General features: G+C 35.8%; 1 protein-coding gene and 1 long non-coding RNA gene across 2 annotated transcripts; one reads left to right on the forward strand and one right to left on the reverse strand.

Annotated features, from left to right (window-relative positions):
• Nucleotides 1-274: 274 nt before the first annotated feature.
• Nucleotides 275-1117, reverse strand: LOC147569467 (uncharacterized). Its single transcript, XM_086662773.1, has one exon. It carries the CDS (start codon nucleotides 1115-1117, stop codon nucleotides 275-277), a length of 843 nt encoding a protein of 280 aa, XP_086518899.1.
• Nucleotides 1118-13736: 12619 nt separating this feature from the next.
• LOC147569468 (uncharacterized) lies at nucleotides 13737-14456 on the forward strand. The gene is made up of 2 exons (XR_015238700.1): nucleotides 13737-13854; nucleotides 14081-14456. It is a non-coding gene; the product is annotated as an uncharacterized LOC147569468 (long non-coding RNA).
• Nucleotides 14457-14673: the final 217 nt, after the last annotated feature.

The following is a 14673-nucleotide window of genomic DNA, read 5'->3' on the forward strand; positions in this document are numbered from 1 at the left end:
CTCTTCGTCATAATAGATAGAGGGGGAGAGGGAGGAGCGAAAAAAAAGATAAATGGAGGTGGTAGAATAATAGGAAGAAAAGAGAAGAGAGATGGTGGTGGTCAGATGTGGTAACCGGAGTTAGCGAGTGGAGATGAGGAAGAAGACCAAGAAGTTTTGTTGTCCTCAAAATTTTGAAAACACTTGCAAATTTTCTCCAAAATTTTGTACTGTAGAAATTTTTTTCTTTTTTTTGATAAAATTTGGCGTTGGCCTTATTTATTCATTCAAATATTCAGCTACATGAGAGTAGCTCCAATTCTAACACTCTTACAATGCATTGTGGGGGATTGAATTCCTCCCACTGTTTACATAGTTTAAGCATGAAAGCCTCTTTTGCTAGATAATGAGCAATCTCATTGTGTTCTCTAGGGATGGCATAAAATTTCACCTCATCAAACAATTGTACTTCATCATGTATATCATTGATTATATTTCGAATTTGCCAAGGAATACTAGTATTCTTCGATTCACAAGCTGTTATAATCGATTTCGAATCTCCTTCTATCACCACTCTTCTGTGTGAATGGTTCTTAGCTAACCTCAGTCCCATTAAAACCGCTTTTGCTTCCGCCTCAAGCGCACTTCCTGCAATATAGTACTCCGTTTCAGCAGCTATGAATGAATTGTTATAGTTTCTCATAACCACAGCTGATGCCCCTTCTCCATTTTTGTATGATCCATCCACATTTAGTCTTACTTCATCTTCCATTAACACACCCCTTGTTGCTCTTTGTGAATTATTTTCTAAATTTGTATAGTTGCTGTCCCCATTTTCCTTTAAGTTTGTTTCATAGGCCATAAACAAATCAATTGCCTCTTTAATGGTTTTCAACACATCAGGAGTTTTACCATCAAATATCTTTCTGTTTCTTGCCTTCCAGATTGTCCAAATTAAGTAAGCACTTATTCTCACACCTTCATCTTCTACTCTGATTTCAATCCATTCTTTAATTTTCTCTTGGATGGTGTTATTATCCTCAAATCGATAGCCTAAAGGAGATCGAAACCAGATTTCCTTTGCAAACTTACACTCTTTAAAGAGATGGTTAATGTCTTCTTCATATTCTTCACACATCGGACATAGTTTAGGTTCTATATTATTGAATCGAAGGACTTTGAGTTTGGTGGGTATTGCATCGTTCAACACTCTCCATATAAACATTTGTACTTGTGGAATGACCTCGAACTTCTTCCATAGTTTTGCCATTTAAAATCTGATGTACTACCAGTAGTGTTATTCGAACTTGACGGTTGATTTGACAAAATGGATTTATATAAGGATTTTGCAGTGAATTGTCCTTTTCCAGTGAATACCCATATAAGTTTGTCTTCACTTGCTGAATTTCCTAATTGAATCTTCATAATTTCCCGAGCCGAAACACTATCAAATACTTGATCAATTAGTGTTTGATTCCACCTCTTCGTGTGTTGGTCGATTAACTCTTTCACCATATATAAATTCGGTATTTCCTCATTCTCTTCATTTTTCCCTGGTCTAAACCCATTGAGCGAAGGAACCCAAGGGTCTTCCCATATTCGGGTGCTTGCTCCATTGTCTATACTCATGCACCTACCTGTTTCTAATTCCTTCCTCATGTCCATCATACTTTTCCAAGTATTGGTAACATTGGATTTACATGTATGAGACCAGAAATCTTCATGTTTGAGATATTTTGCTGTCAATAAACGAACCCATAAAGCCTCCTTTTCATTCTGAAACCTCCACACTAATTTGCCGACTAACGATTTGTTTACTATGCCGATGTTCCGAATACCAAGACCTCCCTTTTTTTGATCGGATTGTAATCTCTGCCAACTCATAAAATGCATTTTTTTCTGTCCTACCTCATGTCCCCACCAAAAATTTCTTTGATGTTTTTCAATTTCATCAAGTACCTTCTTTGGGACTAAATTTGTAAACAGAAAATATACTGGAATTGTTGCTAGTTCATGTTAGGAAAAATAACCTAATTAACTTGTTCAAGAATATGAAGATAAACGATGCGAAAGTAAAAGTAGAGACACCAAGATTATTTAACGTGGCAAAAAACCCCTCCAAACTAGAAGGTAAAAAACCACGGGACCTAGTCCAGAAATCTTCCACTATAATTAAATAATGGGTTACACAATTCTTCAAGATATGTAGAAACACTCTTGGACAACTCTTCACCAAACCTATGGTGGATAAACTGAACAAAGAAACAAAGAAATAAAATCTCTTACTCCTTAGGATTTGAACAAATCCTAGATTACTAAAGGTTGAAGAAGATAACCACAAACTAAATTGCTTCACAAGATTAATAATCTTCTTTTCTTCAAACCAATATTCTGCTCTTTCAATCTCTTTTGAAAGAACCACTTCAGAAATCTCTCTTTCTCTGACTTCTCTTTGTTCTGGAAGTTGTTGTGTATAATCTCTTCCCTTTCATTCCCTATTTATAATAATAAATAAGGAGGTTTACCAATAGAAATAGGAATTCCTTTTTAGGCTTGAAAAAATAGAAGTTTCTATTTTTTCCCCAAACAAGGAATAAGGGAAACCCTATTCCAACTAGGAGTCCTTTAATTATAAGGAGGGACCCCAACAAACTCCCCTTCCCGACTTATGAAGAGGGACCTACCATCCCCAAACCTGCAACACTGCTACATAGCTCATGTTTGCCTTTGGGTAATGGTTTTGTCATCATATCTGAACCATTGTCTTCAGTATGGATTTTCTCGATCTTCAACACCTTTTCTTCAAGAACATCTTGGATCCACTGGTATCTCACATTTATATGCTTGGACTTGGAATGGAAACTAGAATTCTTACTGAGGTGGATGGCACTCTGACTGTCGCAATGAATAACATAATTATCTTGTTTCATACCAAGTTCTTCTAACAGTCTCTTCATCCATAACATCTCCTTGCAACATTCTGTAATGGCAATATATTCTGCCTCTGTAGTAGATAAAGCTACACACTTTTGTAATTTAGATTGCCATGACACTGCTCCCCCTGAAAGTGTAAATAAGTAGCTGATGCACCCGAAAAGGTTGCACACCCAAGCGGAGGTATCTAGTAGTAACCGGTAAAAACCGGAGTCGATCCAAGGATAAGTTGGTAGTTTGGATAACGAAGGGTCTTATCCCTCGGTCTAGATATTAAAAGCTAACTTAGACAAAAACGGAAAAGAAACAAGATAACATGGGGGGTTTTGATGATTGATTGAGAAACAAAAGAATAAAGCAAATAAACTAACTAAAAATCAAAAGTAAACGGGTGAGAGAGATTCGAGAGAAGTGTCGGAGGAACAAGAGCCGGGAGGCGGTAAGACTCGATTCGGGCAACAAATAAGTGAGAGAGGTGTCGAAGTCCGGGAATCCATAATGATAAACCTTCGACTATGTGTAGTCCGATTTAATGTGTCGAGGTACAATCGATATTCGACTCCTAAAGTAGATGTCTCTAAGTACTACGTATATCCGGAGATCATACTTAGTCAAACAAACGTCTAAATCGGTTAATCCCGAGTCATCGAAAGTGTCGTCTAGTCGCCTAACTATGTGAAGTGCATGACAAGACACATGAAATTATGACTTAGACTACGATCGATATCGAATACTTCGTTTCGTCTATTAACTATGCGAAGTGCTTGACAAGACACATGAAAATACGATCAAAACGATAATCGAAATGAATGAACATCAATTATAATCAAAACGTCAAATCATATTAAACATAATCACGAATTCATCACATTTCATCTCATATAATCGACACACTAAAGTTAGCTATTATGGTGATTGAATAAGAAATGGAAAGGAAATGGTGAAAGAATCCCCCTTTTTCGATGATGGTTCGAGGCTAAGTTCGTCGGAAAATATTAGTCTTTAATTTCAGCCGATCTCCCCTTAGCAAATTTCTGGGTTCCCCATAGCGACCACCATCATCTTCTCCATTTAGAACACAACCTCCATTAAAGCTAAACCTAGCTTTCTCTCTCTAGAAATTTCTTGTCCAAAATCAAATCAATTCATATGAGAAGCAAGCCAAGATGATGGGGAGTAAAAACCCTAAGTTTTCCGTCCAAGAAGATGGCCGGAAAACCTAGAATAATCCGGCCAAAGAAAGGGAAGAAGTCCGGTCAAGAACCATGGTATCCGGCCAAATCCGGGTCCCTAGCTCTGCAGCCGCGTCCTCCATGCCGAGCACGTCCCTGCGGTCGCGTCCTCCATGCTCCGACCAAGCTTCCCGTGAAACGAACAGCAGCTCCGAGCATATGAGGAGCTTCTGTCCCGTGCTTTAATGGTGCTGCTCGGGTGCAGCTGCTCGGGCTGCAGCTGCTGTTCCCGTGAGATGTGCAGCCCGAGCTGCTCCTCCTCGCGTGCCAGCCCGTGCTTGCTGCTGTTCCGGCCAAGCTTAGGCCGGCCTTAGTGCTGGCCGGCCTAGCTTGGCCGGCCTCCTTCACCTTCCTCTCTTTTTCTCTCTCTCGCAAGCTCTTAAACCTTTAAACTCTAACTCAAGAACACTCACAAACCCTAGCACCTTTTGCCTCTCTCTCTTCCTTCCAACTTGTCCAAGCTAGAAGATGATTGAAGAAGAAGATGAATAGTCTTTTTTTGACCCCCCTTTCTCTAACTTGAGTCAAACCCTAGACTTAGTCAAACTTGACTAAGTCTTTAGACCACAAATGGGTGCCCATAAAGTATCCACACAATTCTTCTTCTCTTAATATATCTTGGGCTTGGACTTGGTTTTGGGCTTTGATTTAGAAACCAAGAGAGTGCCTCTATCCTTGTCTCTACATCTTCAAATTCTCACAAAGGACTAGAATACCCTCGGACTTCTTTCTTTCATATCTTCCCCGTCCGAACTCCAAATTGAATACCGTTTTCACCGTCGGACTCGTCATTGACTATACTTGTCATTTGATTTGCTTGAAATCTTTTTCTCTCATTTTCGACACATGAAATGATAGTGATAATTCGCTCCTTTTATTCCGAATTAAGTTCTTTATTCCAAATATGGCACCTAACATGAAAAACACATAAAATATTATTGATAACACTCGAAAAGGAATAATTAGTCTAAGTTATGCTCTCCAAATGTGACATCTTCATGTCACATCAGTAGCCTGATGTGGACCTTTTAGAGTCTACATCTCCTGCCATGTCTGCATCTGTGTAACCGACTAATACTGGCTTATCATTACCAAAACATATACGAGCTTTAGACGTACCTCTAAGATACTTCAGAATCCACTTCACTGCTAACCAATGCTCTTTGCCTGGATTAGCAAGAAATCTGCTTACTACTCCAACTGCAAATGCAATGTCCGGTCTTGTACACACCATTGCATACATCAAGCTTCCTACAGCTGAAGCATAAGGAATTTTCTCCATTTCTTCTTTCTCACTTCTAGTTGATGGACACTGATCACGAGTCAACTTGAAGTGACTGGCTAATGGACAACTCACTGGTTTTGTCTTGTCCATATTGAACCTTTCTAGAACCTTCTCAATGTATCTTTCTTGTGATAGCCAAAGTTTTCCAGCTTTCCTATCACGAGAGATATGCATGCCAAGAATTTGTTTTGCTGGACCCAAGTCTTTCATATCGAAATACTTGTTTAGTTCCTTCTTTAACCTGCTAATTTTATTAGCATCCTGACTAACAATTAACATATCATCAACATAAAGTAGAAGTATAATCAAATCTCCATCAGGAAATTTATGAACGAAAACACAATGATCTGAAGCCGTCCTGTGATACCCTTGATCCTTCATGAATGATTCAAACTTTTTGTACCACTGTCTTGGTGCTTGTTTCAGCCCATATAAACTCTTCTCTAACTTACAAACCAAGTGTTCCTTACCTTTAACTTCAAACCCAGTTGGTTGTTCCATATACACATCTTCCTCCAAGTCACCATGAAGGAAAGCGGTCTTGACATCTAGTTGTTCAATTTCTAGGTTCATACTTGCAGCCAATCCCAATACTAACCGTATCGAGGACATCTTCACCACCGGAGAGAAAATCTCATCAAAATCAATACCCTTCTTCTGCCCAAATCCTTTCACCACTAGGCGTGCCTTATACCGTGGTTGTGAATTTCTTTCTTCGGTTTTGATTTTGAAAACCCACTTATTTTTAAGAATTTTCTTATTCTTAGGTTTTTCAACCAACTTAAAAGTGTTGTTCTTATGCAATGATTCAATCTCATCTTGCATAGCTTTCAACCACTCCTTCTTGTGTTCATCATCTATAGCTTCTTCATAACACTGTGGTTCTCCACTATCTGTAACCATCACATACTCGTGTGGAGGATACTTGGTAGATGGTGCTCTATCTCTAGTCGATCTTCTCAATTCAGCTGGTGGTTCATGTTGAACTTCCATTTCCTGCTCAACATCATCACCCATAGGAACATCTTCATGAGCTTCATCTTCATGATTTTGTTCTTCACCTGCATTATCATGCATAACCTTAGAAGAGATATGTGGATCTAGATCAATGAGATCATTACTATGATTCTCATGCTTCTCAACTTTCCCAAAGTCCTCAATAGTTTGATTTTCAAGAAAGACCACATCTCTACTTCTAATAATCTTCTTATCGACTGGATCCCATAACCTGTATCCGAACTTCTCATCTGCATACCCTAAAAAGATGCATTGCTTGGCTTTATCATCAAGCTTTGCTCTTTGATCTTTAGGTATATGCACAAAAGCCCTACAACCAAACACCCTTAAGTGTTCATAACTGACTTCTTTCCCAGCCCACACTCTCTCAGCTACATCTCCATCTAATGGTGCTGAAGGTGATAAATTAATCAGATAACATGCAGTACGCATTGCTTCACCCCAGAAGCTTTTAGGCAGCTTTGCTTCTGAGAGCATACATCTGATCCTCTCCACAATAGTGCGGTTCATGCGTTCTGCTACACCATTTTGTTGTGGAGTTTTGGGAACTGTCTGTTCATGTCGAATACCATGGGTTTTGCAATACTCTTCAAACGACCCGATGTATTCTCCTCCATTGTCAGTGCGAATGCACTTCAATGATTTTCCTGTCTCCCGTTCTACCATGTTGTGGAAATTCTTGAAAACTGCAAGTACCTGATCTTTGGTCTTTATGGCATATGCCCAAACTTTCCTGGAAGCATCATCTATAAAAGTAACAAAATACAAAGCACCACCAAGTGTTTTGACCTTTAAAGGTCCACAAACGTCAGAATAAACAAGCTCCAAAACACTGGATTTTCTTTCAGATGCATTCCTTTGAAAGGATACTCTATGTTGCTTTCCTACTAAACAATGAGAACAAGTGTTTAAATTTATACCTTTTACGTTCGGTAAGTCTTGTCGTTTAACAAGGATTTGAAGTCCTTTCTCGCTCATGTGCCCGAGTCTTCTATGCCAAAGATCAGTGGAAGAATCTTTTTCAACTGCATTCAATTCTCCTTTACACAGTTTTACTTGAGTTCTGTATAAAGTACAACACTTCTTCCCTCTTGCTATCACCATTGACCCTTTTGTGAGCTTCCACTTTCCATCACCAAAGTGACTGTGGTACCCTTCATCATCTAATACTCCGGTAGAGATTAGGTTATATCGAAGATCTGGTATATGCCTCACATTCTTAAGAATTAATGTACTCCCTGTGCTCGTCTCAATTTTCACTTCTCCAATTCCTACGATTTTTGAGAAACCTAAGTTTCCCATCCTGACTTTGCCAAGGTCACCAGTTCTGTAAGAGTTAAAGAAATCCTTACATGGAATAGCATGATACGAAGCACCTGAGTCAACCAACCATGTTGTTTCTGGTTCTGACTCAGTCATACTTAAGCAAGTGTCTCCACAACCTGAGAGTAAGATAATGTCATCACCTGAGGCAACTGCCGCAACATTATCTTGTTTTTCATCATCCTTTTTATTTTCCTTCTTTGGTTTCCTGCAATCACTCTTGTAATGACCCATTTTTCCACAACCAAAACATCTAACTTCTTTCTTTGGTTTTGATCTCCCCCTTGACTTATCACGGTTATGAGGTTTTCTACTTTTACCTCTCCCCCGTCTTTCTGTAACAAGTGCCTCTGAATGAGACTCGTCTGACGATGATTTCCTTCTTGTTTCTTCATTCAACAAACTACCTGTTACGTGATTCATACGCATTATGCCATCAGGAGCAGAATTGCTAAGAGACACCACCAATGTCTCCCAACTATCTGGTAAAGAATTTAGAAGAAGTAAGGCATGCAACTCATCATCCAAAACTAACTTCATTGCAGAAAGCTGGTTTACTAGACTTTTCATCTCATTCAAGTGTTGAGCAATTGAGGTTCCTTCTTTATATTGTAATTTTCCTAGCTTTCTGAACAAGTAAGCCTTTTTGGCAGCTGTCTTCTGATCATACAATTCTTCTAATTTCCTCCATAGACTATAAGCGGAAGTCTCCGTCGATACATGATGAAAAACACTGGGTTCTACCCATTGTCGAATAAATCCAACAACCTTACGATCTAATACCTTCCAGTCTTCTTCATCTATCTTCATCGGTTTTGTACCGTGATTTTCAATGGGTGCAGCTAGGTCTTTGCAGTATAACAAATCTTCCATTTTTGCTTTCCACATCAAGTAGTTTTCTCCATCTAAACTAATCATGCGATTAGTATTCACTTCCATATTTCTGAACAATAAATTCAACCTTAGCTCTGGTACCACTTGTTAGGAAAAATAACCTAATTAACTTGTTCAAGAATATGAAGATAAACGATGCGAAAGTAAAAGTAGAGACACCAAGATTATTTAACGTGGCAAAAAACCCCTCCAAACTAGAAGGTAAAAAACCACGGGACCTAGTCCAGAAATCTTCCACTATAATTAAATAATGGGTTACACAATTCTTCAAGATGTGTAGAAACACTCTTGGACAACTCTTCACCAAACCTATGGTGGATAAACTGAACAAAGAAACAAAGAAATAAAATCTCTTACTCCTTAGGATTTGAACAAATCCTAGATTACTAAAGGTTGAAGAAGATAACCACAAACTAAATTGCTTCACAAGATTAATAATCTTCTTTTCTTCAAACCAATATTCTGCTCTTTCAATCTCTCTTGAAAGAACCACTTCAGAAATCTCTCTTTCTCTGACTTCTCTTTGTTCTGGAAGTTGTTGTGTATAATCTCTTCCCTTTCATTCCCTATTTATAATAATAAATAAGGAGGTTTACCAATAGAAATAGGAATTCCTTTTTAGGCTTGAAAAAATAGAAGTTTCTATTTTTTCCCCAAACAAGGAATAAGGGAAATCCTATTCCAACTAGGAGTCCTTTAATTATAAGGAGGGACCCCAACAGTTCATTCTTTAGCAAAACAGTTCTACCTGCATAGGATAAAGAATTTCTTTTCCAACCAGATAATTTGGAGGACAATTTGTGTAAGATGAAGTCATATGAAGTACTCTTATGTTTGGGTTTGAGTAAGAAATTACCCAGATACTTGTCGTTGTACTCCATTTCTTTCACTCCCAACAAATTCATCACCTCACTTCTCCTATGAGATGCACAATTTTTATTAAAATGTATGGATGACTTATGATAATTTATTTGTTGACCCGAGATTCTTGCATATTGGTTCAGAATTTCCTTTAGTTGATTGATATTGTTGTCTGAAGCTTGACCAAAAAACAGTAAGTCATCGGCAAACATAAGATGATTGACTGATGGTGCATATCTATTTATCTTCAATCCTTCATACAACCCTGTCGTTTCATAGTAAGTTACTAATTGGGTTAGTGTTTCTGAGCATAGGATGAATAGGTACGGACTTAACGGACAACCTTGTCTCAGTCCTCTTTCACTTCGAAAATTTCCTTTTGGTCTCCCGTTTATAAGTATTGAATACGAGGTGGAACATACGCAATTCATAATCAATCTATGTATCTTACCGTTAATTCCGAATCTGATGAGAACCTCACCCAAGAAATTCCAGTTGACTCTAACATACGCAATTCATAATCAATCTATGTAGAAATTTTTTCTTATTTCTCCAAAATACGAGCTAAAAATTAAAAGCATGAAAAAACCGTGTAAAAGAAACTTATCTTAACGAATCTCCAAAAGAAAAAGAAACTAAATTTAATCCAATAAAAACGTAACCTTAGTTCTTATGTCCACTTGAATATTTTTGTTAAGAAAAAAATTAGTAGGCTCATTATTATATCCAATGAATTGTCATGCTAATCTCACTGCAAAAAAATAAGGTTTTTGCAACACTGCCAGTATCGATTGAAGTGTCCTCGCTATGTAAAGTTGAGTGTCTCCTATATGATGCAACTAAGGAACACGCTGACCATAATGTGTTGCATTTATGGGACGTCTATAACTCGAAAATCAAATATCGTTTCAGAAAATAAATTACCGACATAAACAAGTTAAATTGTTTAATATCTAATTTTTTGTATTAGGACATCCATTTGTGGCAAAAAAATTTGCTAGTTTTACATAAAGTTGCAAAAACATATTATATTTACGACTAAAATTTTCGTCACAAGAGTTTAATCTTTAGCGACTTCATATAACGTCACATTTTTTTGTTAAAATTCAGCATTTTTAACAAATGCCGCAAACAATAAGTTGTTTTCTTAAGAATTAATCACATCGGTATTATTAGCTTGGACAACTAGGTGTCATAAAGTTCCCAAACGCTAAAAAAAATGCATCCATTATCACCTGAATTTTATTAGGATCAGCATTGACATTAGCCCGTTTCTTCTACTTCAACTTTTCACCATTTTCAAAATTTTCTTCATCTTTATAATCTTAAATTCCTTTATCCAGGGGCGGATCCATGGGGTGCGAGGGGGTGCGGCCGCACCCCCAGGATCCTCCCAAAAAAAAAAAGAATAATAGTAGTAGTTTTTCATTTTAATATATACATAGGTGTATCTAAATATATATGCTGTGATGGAATAAGTTGACAGAAAGCAAGTATTTGGCTCAGTGGTTAAATAGCCGGATGCATTGTTGTAGAGGTCAAGTGGACATGATTTCGAGTCCAACCATAAGCATTTTGACTTATTTTTTTGCATTAGTGTGTTTGAACCTATATATAAAGAATAGTGTATAGGTACCATCAATCGGAACCCGGCCAAATGGTTGAGGCGTTGATTACTGGGTGAGTAGGAGTGTGAGGTACTGGGTGAGTAGGAGTGTGAGGTACTGGGTTCGAATTCCAGTATAAATTGTTCGAAGAATTTTTAACTTTTAATATTTCAATTATTCTGAAATTCTGTAAAATTTAGCATCTACCCTAAATCTTATAAACTTCAATTCATCTACTATAACTCAATTCTTATTACTAGATCCTACTACTTCTTCCTCTAATCAAGTCTCAACTAGCAACGAGGGAAATATATTTTAAAAGAATGTTTTCTCGAATTCATCAAGTTAAACACCAGAAGTTCCAGACTCGACTACAACGTTATTTTCCATTCCAATATCGGGACCGACTCAGACACCGGAATCGATTCCGACATTGGTAAATTGTCTCAGATTTAATTTGTCATCCTTGTCAATTGATCCGAAACTTAGACTACCAATTTCATGTTATGAATCTGATATGAGGCAGAATGATGATTTCTCAAATTTAAATGGGATTGGAGCTCTTGCTAGAGCATTGATGGAAACTAAGAGAGATAAAACATATTATTTTGTTTATTTGCTTATCACTTTAGCACTAACTTTGCCGGTTGCAACTGCCCCGTTGAAAGAATTTTTTCAGCTATTAAGCTAGTTAAAACGCGCATAAGAAACAACATGAGTGATCCGTAGTTGAATGATAGTTTATTAGTCTTTATTGAAAAAGAAATTTTTGTAGAAATTGACAATGAGTCGATTATGCGAACATTTCAAAATATGAACTCTCGGAGAGGTCAATGCGTTTGTAATTGTTGATGTATTAATAATTAATGAATATAAATATTTTTTTAATTATTGTATTTGCAAAAAAAAATTATTTAAGTATATAAATCCGCACCCCCTAAGTGAAAATTCTGGATCCGTCCCTGCCTTTATCATGTGTTTTTTTCCTCTAATCATCATCAACAGGATATCAAAAATCCTATTCTTTTGATTGATATTAGATGTCTAAAATTATATTCAACATATTTCCACATAATTATAGGAATAGGAAATTGGATTGAAGACCGAATCTTAATTTTTTTTTTAGTTAAAAAGACAAGTTATATTTTTTTTTGTTAAAACTCATTTTTTTTTCTTTTGTTAAAAACTCAAATATTTGTATTTTGTTTGGTTAAGAATTAATATTTTTCACGAAAGGTTGCAAGACCTTGTAAGGCATTGCAAGGCGCTCTAAAGCTGTCGCAAGATTTTGTAAATTAAAAAAGTACCTAGAGAGCTGAAGAGTGAAAAAAATAGACTGGTTCTTTTTAATCGAAGTCCGAATTTTTTAAAGAATTTTAACCAAATTTCCGAGGAAGGATGGTATTGATCACTATTAAGTTAACATACATGTAAATCACATTTTTTTTAAATAATTAGAGAATTGTTGCTATTAATCCAACAACTCTCAATATTAATGAGTTGGTTTATATAATATAATATAATTAGAGAATTGTTGCTATTAATCCAACAACTCTCAATATTAATGAGTTGGTTTATATAATATAATAAATTAGAGAATTGTTGCTATTAATCCAACAACTCTCAATATTAATGAGTTGGTTTATATAATATAATATAATTAGAGAATTGTTGCTATTAATCCAACAACTCTCAATATTAATGAGTTGGTTTATATAATATAATATATACCTATGTATATATAAGAAATAAAAAGTACATGTTGGCACATTTCTTTTAATAATACTACCGATATACACGGATCTATGGATGAAATATCGTAAATACATGTTATCACGTTTAAGATTTTAAAGATAATTTATTTTGATTATTTGAATAAAAACTAGCTCATCACCATAAATATAGAGGTTGGTAGGCATTTTAATTTGTTATTGAAACTCTTTATTATCTCCCAATCTGCAAAGATAAAAAAAAATCTACTCGAATTAATATTTATATATTTATCTCAAAATATGGCAAAACTACATCTCTTTGCTTTGTTTTGATAGTTCTTTCCACTTCAGGTAGGTAATATTTTCCTCATTTTTACATCATTTGGAATCCTAATGAAAAATTGTTAAATTCTCAACGTTCTCGGTGGTTTAGGTTAAACTGATGTTTTCTAGTATAATCAATCTTGATTCTTGAAGAAGACTTCCAGGTCTTTGTTATTCTATCTATGACTAACAATTCGTGTACCTTCAAAAAATGCAAATGTAAACTAAAATGATGAACTGAACGAAATTGTGGCGTCATGTCGGTAAGAGGGATATGAGAAGAAGCAGAAAGACGATATAATAAATTTAGACTAATTTTGGTACTTTGAAATGCAAAAAGAAAAAAGAAAAGAAAAAACTTTATTAACTTCCCATTAAAAAAGATAACATCTCTAATTAGACATAAATGAAAAGAAGTTAATGCCAAATTTCGTCAAACCACGAACACGAAAAAATACATGTTTAGCACGTTTGGTGTTTCGGTTTGTCAACATTATTATTACTATTATTATTTATTATCATATTCTAATGAATATATATACTATAAGTAGAGAGCAATACTCACTTTGTTTCATAACAAAATTAAAAGAAGAGTCTAATTGTACCAATCGAACTCTAATACGAGAGTAATATGGCTAAAGCTTCTTTGTGTATTCTCTTTGTTTTGTTTCTCTTTACTGTTTCCGGTTAGTAATATTTCATCTCACAATATAAATTATTTATAAGTTCCTCTATAATTAGTACTTTCTTATAATTTATTTTCAGTCTGGTCCTTTGCGTGGCCGAAAATTTGACATTTATTACTTACACAAAACTAATTTAGAGAACTGGCGATAATACTATTTTGTTTTTATCTTTCTTTGGTCGATATTATTTCACTTATTGATTCAAAGCCTTAATTTACAAATGTAGAGATGGGATTCATGGCGGAGGCACAGACACAGGTACAAAAAATAATAACATGTCTATCCGTTGAAAAGAAAATTGGTTCTTGCTCCGATTGCATAGCTGAGTGCAAGACGTCTCCAAATTATGTCGGACAGATATGTCCCACTGCACTTAATCCCCAAGTTTGTGTTTGTTGCTTCTACTACTGATCAACTTACCTCTTCACTGAGCACCATCAAACTAGCAGTATGAAATAAAAACCGAAGCAGCAGCTACTCTCTCAAGATTGCATTTTTCCGTTTAATATTTTTGTAGTAATTTTCTTTCATTTTTATGCGTGTTTTCTACAAGATTGGAACCTGTTTGGATGTTTCCTTTCAATAAAGTGGCTTTAAATTAAGTGCTTATGTTTTTTCTTCAAATTTTATAAGTTTTAGTTTGGTTGGTTGTTTTTTCCTTCTAATAGTATAAATGATGTAATTCAAATCAAGATGAAGATTCAAATAAACTATGTAACCAGATTTGAAAAAGAAACATAACTAGCTCTTATGTTTGCTTGTTAGGAATTTTTCTTGTAGTAGAGGGGAAGTGTTTAGACTTGCTAATCAGTAATAATC

Source organism: Eschscholzia californica, unplaced genomic scaffold, assembly GCF_041429995.1.
Source record: "Eschscholzia californica isolate CP2 unplaced genomic scaffold, dmEscCali1.0.p SCAF_1, whole genome shotgun sequence".
In the NCBI taxonomy this organism is placed as follows: domain Eukaryota; kingdom Viridiplantae; phylum Streptophyta; class Magnoliopsida; order Ranunculales; family Papaveraceae; genus Eschscholzia; species Eschscholzia californica.

Coding starts and splice junctions, on each gene's coding strand:
- LOC147569467 (XM_086662773.1), bottom strand. CDS start 1,117: ATGTGTGAAGAATATGAAGAAGACATTAACCATCTCTTTAAAGAGTGT.